The following is an 11,970-nucleotide window of genomic DNA, read 5'->3' on the forward strand; positions in this document are numbered from 1 at the left end:
TGAGGATCATATATAATATTTTCATATATTAAAAAAAGGATTTTCGTCCAAATTAAAGTCAATGAATTCAGTGAGTAAAAACATAAATAAGGGCCATATTTTTCAGACACTACTTAAGCAGCGAGAAAATGAAGATATTCACAACCTCGCTTAGCTTTGTGCGAATCACTCCTTTTCCGATAGCAGGCAAGGCAAGTTGCAGGTCTATCTTGATATTGATATACTGATATATGCTAATTTCTTCCAGATCAAATGCGAAGTAAGCCTGTGGCCTGTTTTAGATGTTCCTTTCTAGACCTGCTCTCTCCATGATCTCTTTCTGCTCCAACACCAAAAAAGAACTTAAAATGAGGAAGATAGAAAAGTAATAAGTGTAGTGTTCTTCATTCCATCCCCAGTATTTGTTGATTAAAGACTGTGCTGGTAACTTCACCAAAATGACATTTCCGTAGTACACAATGTAATATAAGTAACATAATGATACCGTGGTAACACAGTTAAAATAAGGAAACTAGGGTCTGAAGATGGCAGTTCAGAATTCATTCTTTCCCCTTATGGTTGCTGAATTCTCGATTCAATTTTTTCAGGTACATGCAGACTTGCATACTTCATATCAGCATATTGTGCAGTGGATGGTGCAAGTAATTGAAATGCGTGCAGTTACCTGAATTAATTGCGTAATTGTCCCCGGACTTTCCTGTTTATCCAATATCAAATATGGTGAAAAACACTTAAAATGTATTACAATTACTAATGGGGTAAGAAAGAAATTTGAAAGGAAATTTCATGCACCTCAAACCGTTTCTCCTTCCATGCAATATCCTCCCAACCTTTTGATTCATGCAATCCCCAGGTTATTGGAACTTGAATCGACTCCACATGCTGTAGAATTCTCAAGCTACCTGTGACACAAATTTATCATATAGATTAATTTTATGCAAGGGTAATCAGGAACACAGCGTCCAAATTACAGATAACTGTATTTGCTACAATAGCAAGTTTTGCACATGAGCTGGACCAATAGCAACTAAACAAAAGACTTCAATGCACTGAAACACCAAAGGCATCACATGTACCAGTTAGAATACAAATACATTCTCGATCAGAATCAAGATTCAGTAGCAACTTGAAAACGCAAAATAAATCCATAATTTCGGAAGTAGAATCCTAATTCTCAAACCAAAATGTTCACACATATGCTAGAAAAAAAGGCAAGATTTTTCCACAAGGTGATTGCGTACCAGCCAAATTCATACAAATACAGGATGCAAAGGGGTCATGGCATCATTGTCAGGTGATTCCTTATCCTGACAAAAAAATAAAAAGACTTACTAGTAATGAATGCTTCTTCCCATAGTTCATGCTTTGACCACGATGGTGAGACTTCACGTATAGGGATTCCCTTGTTTAAGCATACTCTGACAAGTTTAAAATTTTGAAGTCACACAATCATTCCTAAAATATGCAATTATTTGTTGAATTCTAGTTGCTTCATGATCTACCAAATATAGGTAGCCATAATAAGTGAACTTCAGCATGCAGTCAAATATAAAAATTTCCCAGCCAATAATTATGAATTGAGTGCACATCATTCAACAACAAAAAATTAGTCAATTCGCTAACTTTTGTTGCACTTGATATTTCAAATATGATGAACTTCAACATAAATGTGATTCAACACCTCCTCAAGACTTACTCTTAACAAACTGTTTCTACCTTTTCATAAGATTTATGAACCTCAGCTAGGACATAAAAATTCTTTTGCGCAAGAAATGAAAACATAAATATGACATTTATAGGCTTCAGATTATATTCTAACTAAAATGCACCTTCACCAGTGAACTGGAGTATATCACAAAAAACAAAACCTAAAGATCCCGTAAGGGTAGCTCACTCAATCACAAGTTGGCGTATGACTCCTGGAAGGGCACCATCACTTATAGGAGCTGTTTGTACTTCAAATGCATGATTACTGTGCAAACAATTATCCTCAGCTTTACTGTGACCCTGAACATAATAATTTTTGAAACAACTATAAGTGTAAAATAATGCATAAAGAATTCATGATAAAGCCACATGCTAATACATGTACTGACACTGATATCCCGTATATTGGTCACGCATGAAAACACATTTTATTTTATAAGCATAAACGAGCATATATTGCAAACACAATTCCCTCGTAACTGATGACACTTTCTGTGACTCACAGATAGAATTTTCACTCATCACTTGATGCTCATACAAGCAATTTTTATCTATAACTTGAAAATAAACAGATACCATGATCCATGACCTGTGGAGATGTTCCATACAAAAGAATTGAAATAAAGTCAAAGCTGCATTTCAATAATTTGTGTAATATAACCACCTCTGTATAACATCTCTTATTAGATATAGAAGTAAAGGAATCCAGATGGGAAAATCTCTCTTCAACCAGCTTGGAGAAGCCTCACACAACAATTTTAACCATTATATGGTATTAAGTGGTCTAAAATTCACATGATTAACCCAGACAGTATTTTATTTTGTGGCCGAGGAAAGAGATTTCAAAGTGAGGATTTGCTAATTTGCAAATGACAGCAAGATACTAGTTATTTGTTCTCGGAATTTTGATTACCTGAGAAATTTGGGCTACACTATACATACAAATAACATCTAGAATATTTTTTAGGATAGGACTGAATTTCCTAGGTTTTCTTCTAAGACTACATGTAAAGATAGTGTTTTAGGAACTTTTATAAAATCGAAGATCACTCACCTTGCAACAAACAACAAAAAAGTTTGTTACTGAGCCTTCAAGAATTTGATCACCATCATTTGACAACAAGAGTTCAGTCACTGTTGGTGGCCTCAGCTTTTCCAAAGACTTCCTAAGCCTGCCTAACATACAGTAAAAAGTAACTAATACTCCATTTTCATCAGTCAAAAATTTTAAATTTTAAATCAATCATAATACAAATAACACAAAAACACAATCAGTCACAAGATAGCAGAATATAGTTTAGCTAACATAAATCTTGTCAAAGAATTTGAAATGCATAAAATCATACTAACCTCACCCAATCCGAATATTTTGCCTCCCCAACATCCCTTCCACGGCCCACCACAGCCAAATGCGCCCCACTTCCATGAAAACCAAAAACTGAAGGCACATATCCACTCAAATGCACGTGCACATCAAAAACCTTGCAAATATTTTCAAAGCCCACATTCTCCATTCCACCCAATTTGTCAAAGTCCCCACAAAAGAGAGCAGTAACACTTAATTCTTCCCCATCTCTCCTTTCTTTCAAAGCGATGGGCATAACTTTATTCATCGAATCATTCACTAAAGACTTAACCATTGATTCCCACATTGATGATGATGATGGTTTTGCCAATGATGGCATTGTATCATGGCTTGATGTAAACAATAATTCTGGGTGTGAATTGAATAGAATTCTTGCAGAATTTGCTAGCCTTTGCAAATGTCTATCCCAAAACATGAGACTTGAACCATTGTTGTGAGTGCGTGTTGTCGTGTATGCGCCTGTTAAATGAATAAGTAAGACTATGTATAATAACAATGAATACTAATTTGTGTACTAATAATGACGTGTCAATATATAGTTGAGTGTTACTTTATCTTAATTCAATATCACTTAATCACATTGTTACATATTATTGTTAGTATACAAATTAATACTCATTGTTAATGCATATAGTTTATTGTAAATATATTTTAGTGGTTAGTTATAAGAAACTAAATTTACATTCTTTTCCTTTATATAAAATCACTTGAAAACAACATGAAGAAAAAAAATCAATTTGAGTTTATCCTCAAAAAATGAGAGCATTGTAAGGGGCATACCTGGATGTGTTTGGAGGAAGGTAGAGACAGGAGGAGTGTCTGAGGAGTTTGATATGACACCATTGCTAAACAGGATTCTAGTACTTGGCATTTTGCTTTGTACTGTGAAAACTCAAAAGCTCTACTTAGTCGTGTTTCCAAACTATTTTAAGCACACCAATAATTAAATTTACTAAAACAAGAAACATGTGTGTGTTTTAATACTACTAAAATAAAAGAACTCATGGACAATCATTCTTTATGAATACTCAAGGGTTTGTAATGTGGTATGGTCTACTACTCAAAAGCTTACATCTACGATTATATTATTTGTATTTTGAGAATAACTTAACCCTAAGGATCTCTAGTAAGGGTTTCTTTGGGTCCCCCAACTGTTACAATCTTATCCGTTATATTCAACTTTAAACTGATTTCTTTTACAGAGTGTTGTAAGTGAATTTGATAGAAAAGGAGTTTTTACTAGTATAACAAAAGCAAAAAAAGTTTACCGACAGTTTTTTTTGGCTAAATAAGTTTATTGAAAGTTGATAAAACTGATATTTATAAAATTATGTATGTTTTAATAACAAACATATTATTACTTTACACCCATCCAACCAATTGGAGTCCTTTTGAGGAAATTTATCAGACAATTGACCTGCATATTTTTCCCTCATAAACTCAACATTTAGATTTGATCTCTTTGTTTCTCCTTTTCATATACTATATGAAACACACACACACACACATAACAGCAAGAAATTTTACCAGTTGAATATGTGGAAAAAATGACCATCACATACAACCCACAATTCAAACGAAAATTTTACAATTTTATAAATGAACAAATAGCAGTTTCATTAATCATGCATAAAATTAACATAGCTCCTATTATCATAAATCGGTGCTTAATAATTGCCGTTAACAAGAATATCAAATGAGAAGTACTTACTTTTCTTTATGCGTTCTGGGAAGCCTTTACGGATTTATGTGTTGTGGTCAAACTCTGTTGTGCGTGCTCTTCTTCAACCTTTTTCAAGTAGACCCTGTACCGCCGCTGGTCTTCTTCCCGCTTTATTTATTAAAGGATTTAAGAGCCAATAGATGAGAAGGCTTTACCATATTATAACCCACTACAATGTTACATGGATAAATAATATGTATAATTTTATATATAAATAATAATATATTTTAATATAATTAAATTATTTTAAATTAAATATAATATAATATTTGATGATGTAGTGATATATTATTATTTATGTATATAGTTTTATTGTATAATCTATTTTATTAGTTTTTTTAAAAATTTGTCTATCTACATATTCAACACAACTTCAATGGCCCAATTCGAAGTTGATCCATAATTATAAAAAACTTGTCGGAAATGGCCAAGGGAAAGCTTGAGTGGCTAAATAAATAGTTATCCAAGTAAAAGAGTTTGAATTCGAGGCTCAACAATTTTATATTAAAATTAAATTATTAAATTATTTGATGTTGTAGTTACGGTAGCAACTACTAAATTCAAAGTTTTATATGTTTGGATTGAATGACTCAATCCTTAAAAAGACAAACATTAATTCAAATAGGGTTCCTCAAAAAAAAAAAAAGTGAAAATTCTAACTTATTCAACTTATAATAATTTCAAGACATTTTGGATAAAAATATAAAAAACATAAACCGGGTAGTTTTATTTTCATATAATAATCCACACATTTGAACAATTATTTCATTTAAATTTTAATATGAAATTATTTTGCCTCTTTTGCAAACTCTTATTTGCTTGGCGCCATTCATCAATGGACAAAAACATATATGGTAAACCACAGCTCAGGTCTTGTTCATCTTGCAAAACAATGGAGCAAAAATTCAATGAACGTTTATCAGAAATCACAAGCATATATATAACCCAAAAACCATGTAATTTTTTTACCTCTGCCTTGAATTAATTGAAACCCTACTATCCTTTTTTGCACAGCAAAGTTGCGTCTCTTCGGAACAGTCACCAATGGAATCCATTCCTTTACGTATGAAAAACCCACAAAAATAACATCTTACCATCACCAACTCATCAACCACAACAATGGCCTCTTCTTCTTCGTCTTCTTCTTTTGCTGATTTCCTAGTGACTCAAGAACAGTTCAACATGTTTCACAACATTGACCGCCGTCTATTCACCCGGCTGGTTTGCGATCTCGGCCGCAATCCCATCGAGTCAATGCAGGTCATTGCACTGTGGATATGGCTTGAACAGGCTGGCCACTGTCAAGATTTGGTGGGCAGCATTCTGACATGGCCTGCTGCTCAACTCATTTCAATGGCTGATGAGGCTGTTTTATTGCTGACCTGTATTCAAAATGATAAAACTATTGACCTTCATCTTCCTTTAACTCAAAGAATGACTAAAGATGGAGTTTCTCTGGAGTATTTTCAAGAGAACCGCCTGGCTGTTCTTCATGGAGTTGCAAGGAACATTAATGAAGTCTGCGCCAAGGCTTTTGTAGATATTTTGCCGCATGTGTTATTTCCTTCTGTTGCTGATGCAGTTCTGAGGAATAATAATGAAATTGTTGAGATGTTAAGGCGTGCTGGAAAGGAAGAATTGGTACCACAAGATGAGAGGACAATTTTCTTGACATTTTCTAAAGGCTATCCGATTTCAGAAAATGAAATCAAAGGCTTCTTCACAAGGTGCATGCTGCCACCCCCTCTCTCTCTCTCTCTCTCTCTGGATATTACAAATTTTTAAAGTGTTTGAAACCGGTTAATCAAATCCGTTTGATAATATTTTGATCCGTAAAAATCATAAGCAAAAATTGAATTGGTTTTAAAATTAATCAATTTTAAATTGAATTAAAAATATTAATTAATCAAACCGAATTTTTAATTAATCAATTTTGAATCAAATTTTAAAATATTATTTTATTTTATTATTTTTTGTTTTTTAAATAAGTTTAATATTTTATTAATATTTTATTCAATTTTTTTAAAACTAATTTAGTTTAGTTAATTAGTTTTAAATAAAAAATAAATCAGTGATAGAATTAAAAAATCAATTTTTCTATATTTTTAAACCAATATATGAATTAGTTCAAATAATCACTTTTTTTCTTCAAAAAATTAGTTAAATTTGATTATTGGATAATAAGGTAGGATACTAAGAGAATATATATTATATTGCTTGAGAATTTCATATTTTGTTATATATATATATATATATATATATGTGTGTGTGTGTGTGTGTGTGTGTGTGTGTGTGTATTTCAACTTAGATTTTTCTTTTTTTATCTATTACCAGTTTTGAACTTAAACATAATTAATTTATTTAATAAAATTTATGTACATATTTTTATATATAATTTAAATATATAGATAATGTGTCATTACATAATGATATATCATATGTATATATAAATTATATATAAAAAATATGTATATATAATAGTACTCTTATTTATAGTGGAAGTTATCTGGCCACATTAATTGTAGCTATACATGTAATTTATTTTTTTTTATAGCAATGCTATTTGCACTCATATTTAGTACATAATTTATGTACACAAATAATATATTATTATATAATTAAGTGATTTTGAATCATATGTAATTATGAGATAAAACAACACTCAATCACATGATAACATGTCATTTATGTATACGAATTGTATATAAAATATGAGTATATATAATAATAAAACAATGTGTACCCACTTTAGGTACACAAATATGTACACACTTATATGTGACCTCATATAATTGAGTGATTTTAAATGAAGAGCAATATTATGTGTACCTACTTTGGGTATACAAATATATACACACTTAACATATCATCACATGATTAAGTATTATTTTACCCTTAAATCAAAATCACTTAATCATATGATAACATATATAAATGTGTTATGTATCTAAAATAGGTATATATTATTTTATTATTCAATTAAGGATTTTATGCCCGCAAAATAAATACAAATAATATTGTTATTTTTTAATTATTTTTTTTAACAATTATATCTATATGGGCGTAAAAAAGTGTTAACTTATTAAAGTTTTGCTTGTTTGTGAATTTTAATGAATCAGAAATTTCGGGGAGTGCATTGAAAACATTTACATGCAGGAAGTTGCAGCGGCAGAGCAGCCATTATATGCGCGGCTCGTTGTGTATCCAGTTTCGGTAATGGAAGTGGTGCTTGGAGGTAAGACGAAAGCAAAATTTTCCATTAATGGAAAGCATGTTTGGGCCAGAAAATTTATACGCAGAAACCATAAATCCCCCCCACGCTTGTAATCACCAGATCTAATTAGACCTAGAAATTGTGTTGTACTTCTAAGTTCTTCTGGTTTTCCACAGATTCTTTGTCAGTATGTAACCTTTTTCTTTGGGGTAACGGTGAACCTTACTTACGTCAGAGTCTTTTTTTTTTTTTACATCAAATAAATAAAATTTAATTTAATAATTATTTTTATAATTACTATATTAAATAAAATTGTTCATTTTAAAACAATTATCGAGGAATGACTTGTTTGGGTAGGAATCAAAAACCGACAACAGAGTAGCTGACGGTTCCGGTTTTTGATAGATTTTGTTTAGATTTGTCGGTTCGAAATTGAAGATACTGCATTTATGATTCATATTACTTAATTATTAAATAGGCTCTTGGTCAGACATTCAGACTTTTTTATGAATACACATGTTAACTGGAAGTTTGAGACTTTTTTTTTTTATCTTTTTTCAAAAAAAAAATTATTTTTTATATATATTTATATTTTTAAAATAGGTATACGTAATTTTATTATTTCTCAAATGAGTTACTCTAAAATTAAAACAAAAATGTCTTTCCACAAATAATTAAGATTTGAAATTGGTTAATATTTTCCCCACTCGTGATTGCAGAGCACAAAGTAGGGCTGGATTCAAGCCGAAACAGCTCAAGCTCGGACTCGGCTCGATCGAGCTCGAGCTGGCTTGGCTTGGCAGGGCAGATTTTTTTAAAAATTTTTTATACAAAACGACGTCGTTTTGATCCATATATATACACAAAACGATGTCGTTTTGATATGAAAAACGAATCGAACTGAGTTCAGCTCGAACTAAACTCGAGCCGCCCCTAAATAAAGCGAGCCGAGCCCGAGCTGGCTCAGCTCGAATCCAGCCCTAGCACAAAGTCATATGAATTTGGTTACAGACATTTATTAAAGGAAGATTCACAAACATTACAATGAATATAAATCTTTGCTTACCCTAAAAATAAATGCAAATTTACAGGACTGCTTTATAATAATTGTAGCAGTTTGGATTCCTGCTCAGGCCTCACCTAACTTTCCGGTGAGCAAAATGACAACTTGTTGGATTGATTGAGTGGTAAATTTCTCTTGTTTTACTCCTAGTTTTTGTGATTGAAATAATGGGATGTAGCTATGGTGGATGATGTTGCTGGTGTAGTGGGAAGCTGAAACATGTTGAGGATAGGATTTATTTGAAGGGTAGGTGAATAAGAAGAAGAAGTGCTGGTAGCGGAAGAGAATCCTGATGATGCTGCAACTGATAACACTGGCATTGGAGCCACATTGCCATTGCCCTGCGTTTGCCATGCCCAGTTTGTAAAACTCGGCAAAGATACAGAATGAACCCTCTTCTCTATATGCTGACCCTGTTACGAGCAAGTGACATTATTCCATCAATGAAAACCATTGAAGTGGATTAACATAAGTTCATAATATAGAAATCAGTCAGAGACATTCGATACCTCATAACTCGGAAGTAAAAGAGGGTACACGCCTGCAAACGTTGAAGGATGTTTGGGAGGGATTGTTAGAGCATGTTGATGTTGTTGCAGCTTCATACCCACAGAGGCATAAGCAGAACTTTGCTGTGTTAATAAAATTAGAAACAAAATTATCAAAGATCAATCAACACAACTGAGTAAAGTTCAAGATAGAAATGTTAATTACCACTAGACTTTCTTTGTTGGGCATGTCGCTTGAAGACTGACCGATTCCTAGGTTCAAGTCTAGATTGTGGTCACTGACTGTAATTCAAACAATAGGAAATTTCAGTTTTTAACTAGAATATTTATCAAACAGAGACTTAAAAGCATGGAAAGAAATGAAGTACCTCCATTGTTGGAATCTAAAATCATCCGTTCTTCGTAAGAACTTGGTTCAAAATTGGTTACTGCATCCCTTCCATGATATCTGATGGCAGCTCTGTCATAGGCCCTGGATTTACAGAACAAATTTTAGACTTCTTCATATAGAAATCACTTTCTTTCTTTCTTTCTTTCAAATCAAATTATTCTGAAGAAAGGAACCCATGATCACTAGGACCTTGCAGCGTCTACTTCGTTGTCGAATAAGCCAAGATAAATATACCTGCGAGCATGCATCATAATTTTCAAAAGGAGAGATGCCAACCAACAACTTCTCTTTCAAAGTTTCAATTAAATGGACTGTTAGATTTATTTCAGATTTTACCATGACTTAAAGCCAGAATTGTAACACAGTAGAATAATTAAAAATGAAATTCAAGTTTGACATTTTGATGGGTTAAAATTCTTACTTCTTTCCAAGGAGTTGCCCCATTCTAGCTTCCCATCTCCCACATTTGTGCAAGGTCACACCTCTGTATCTTGATGTCCCTCTAGAAAAACCAGAGCTTTCGCGACGAAGAACCAGCACAAAATCTTCTTTTGATAGATGTTTAGTCTGCAGATCCATATCAAGTTTCAAAAGCTTAACTAAAATGCAATATATATGAAGCAGAATAATTAGTATCAAGGGATTATTATTAATTTACCTGTTTCATATCTTCCTCATAATCACTGACATTAAAATTGAGATCAGCATCAACACCACGGAATTTAATTGCAGCCTTATCATATGCCCTGAAATATAATATCCATGTTTTAGGAAAAGCATGATAAAAAGGAAAAATTTCTCCGAATAACAGCATAGAAGAAGGAAAAATTTCTCACCTCGCAGCAGCATAGGCTGTGTCAAACCCACCTAACAAAAGTAAAAAAGGGCAATTCAACAAAAATTAATCACCCCAACAATCAAAATTACCATTAAACCAGCTAGTTTAATTTACTTTCCTTAACCAAAAAAATGGAAAAATGGAAAAGAAAATTCTCAAAGAGATCATCTTCTTACCCAAATATACTTGCTTTCCACAATCCCTGCACAGATCATTGAAGAAAACAGATGAAGCAACTTAAAAATAGTAGATAAATCTTCATATAATTGAACCCATAAAATCTTCATTACCATATGTGTGATTCCCAACGGCTGGTTCTGCGATAAAACGTCACGCCTCGGTACTGTGAGCTTCTAGAGCGGGGGCCTCGCCGACTCTTTCGAGCTGGTTGTTGCTTTTGCTGCACAACTTTTAGTTCTTGCCCCCCACCGGAATCAACGAAAGATAAATTTAACCACTTTTGAGGTCTTACCATGGACTTCACCGCTTCTGCATCATCTTTTTCTCCGATGATTGGGAAAAGTTGCCGCGTGACGAAAGCTTTTGACGAAGTGGTGGTGTTGTTGTTATCATCAACTTGGATTACGACGTCGTTTGGTTTGTCTTTCTTCATGATGTCGAAGATCAATGCGGAGTAGGAGTTGTTTGACAGGTTTTCGTCTCCGGCATTGGCTTGCGGCTCTTCACAGTTGATGATGGAGGAGTTTGAGGTTCCAGAATCTTCATGGCCGAGATGTTTATCGTCACAAAACGACGACGATTCATACGAAACAACGCCAAGATTAAGATCCAACATCATGAATAAATATATTTAAGCTGTTCGTCAAATGGGAAAATCAAAACTCATTTGCTAGAGCCAAAAGTTTGCGTTTTTGAGTAATGGTTAGAAGCTAAAGAAGAAACCTTAAAAGAATGCACTCGTAAAGCAAAGAGATGATGAGGAAAATTAAAGAAGCGGGTGAGAGTCAGGTTTGTTTGTGTGGACAAATGCAGAGAGAGAGAGAGAAGGCCTGCAAAGATAAAGACAGAGAAAGTAAGGAGTGGAAGAAAAATAGTAACTTTAGTTTGTTTTGATGGGGGTGTAACTGTAAGAAATTAAAACGTAATCGAGTAAAAGTTGCAATACTAGTACTCGTTCGCTTTCATTTCTCTATTTTGC

The 11,970-nt window shown here is 33.0% G+C and overlaps 3 protein-coding genes across 5 annotated transcripts; 1 reads left to right on the forward strand and 2 right to left on the reverse strand.

Annotated features, from left to right (window-relative positions):
* Positions 1-4,958, reverse strand: LOC123227198. 2 transcript variants are annotated; one of them, XM_044651899.1, is made up of 9 exons: positions 4,785-4,958; positions 3,854-3,955; positions 3,058-3,532; positions 2,762-2,879; positions 1,895-2,007; positions 1,333-1,418; positions 793-902; positions 665-697; positions 1-319 (listed from the first exon to the last, which is right to left on the reverse strand). In XM_044651899.1, the coding sequence occupies exons 2-9, from the start codon at positions 3,942-3,944 to the stop codon at positions 278-280; spliced, it is 1,068 nt and encodes a 355-aa protein (XP_044507834.1). In that variant the 5' UTR covers positions 3,945-3,955; positions 4,785-4,958; the 3' UTR covers positions 1-277. The 2 variants fall into 2 exon arrangements, with proteins under 2 accessions (XP_044507834.1, XP_044507833.1); XM_044651898.1 differs by having other exon boundaries at positions 1-697.
* A 957-nt stretch (positions 4,959-5,915) lies between these two features.
* Positions 5,916-8,123, forward strand: LOC123227813. Its single transcript, XM_044652938.1, has 2 exons — positions 5,916-6,523; positions 7,916-8,123. Exons 1-2 carry the CDS (start codon positions 5,916-5,918, stop codon positions 8,121-8,123), a joined length of 816 nt encoding a protein of 271 aa, XP_044508873.1.
* An 878-nt stretch (positions 8,124-9,001) lies between these two features.
* On the reverse strand, positions 9,002-11,970 carry LOC123227069 (AP2-like ethylene-responsive transcription factor TOE3). Of its 2 annotated transcripts, XM_044651697.1 has the most exons (10): positions 11,102-11,970; positions 10,988-11,013; positions 10,810-10,840; positions 10,632-10,719; positions 10,395-10,540; positions 10,163-10,207; positions 9,951-10,054; positions 9,788-9,864; positions 9,583-9,705; positions 9,002-9,486 (listed from the first exon to the last, which is right to left on the reverse strand). In XM_044651697.1, the coding sequence occupies exons 1-10, from the start codon at positions 11,608-11,610 to the stop codon at positions 9,220-9,222; spliced, it is 1,416 nt and encodes a 471-aa protein (XP_044507632.1). In that variant the 5' UTR covers positions 11,611-11,970; the 3' UTR covers positions 9,002-9,219. The 2 variants fall into 2 exon arrangements, with proteins under 2 accessions (XP_044507632.1, XP_044507633.1); XM_044651698.1 differs by lacking the exon at positions 10,163-10,207 and having other exon boundaries at positions 11,102-11,969.

This window comes from Mangifera indica, chromosome 10 (assembly GCF_011075055.1).
Source record: "Mangifera indica cultivar Alphonso chromosome 10, CATAS_Mindica_2.1, whole genome shotgun sequence".
In the NCBI taxonomy this organism is placed as follows: Eukaryota; Viridiplantae; Streptophyta; class Magnoliopsida; order Sapindales; family Anacardiaceae; genus Mangifera; species Mangifera indica.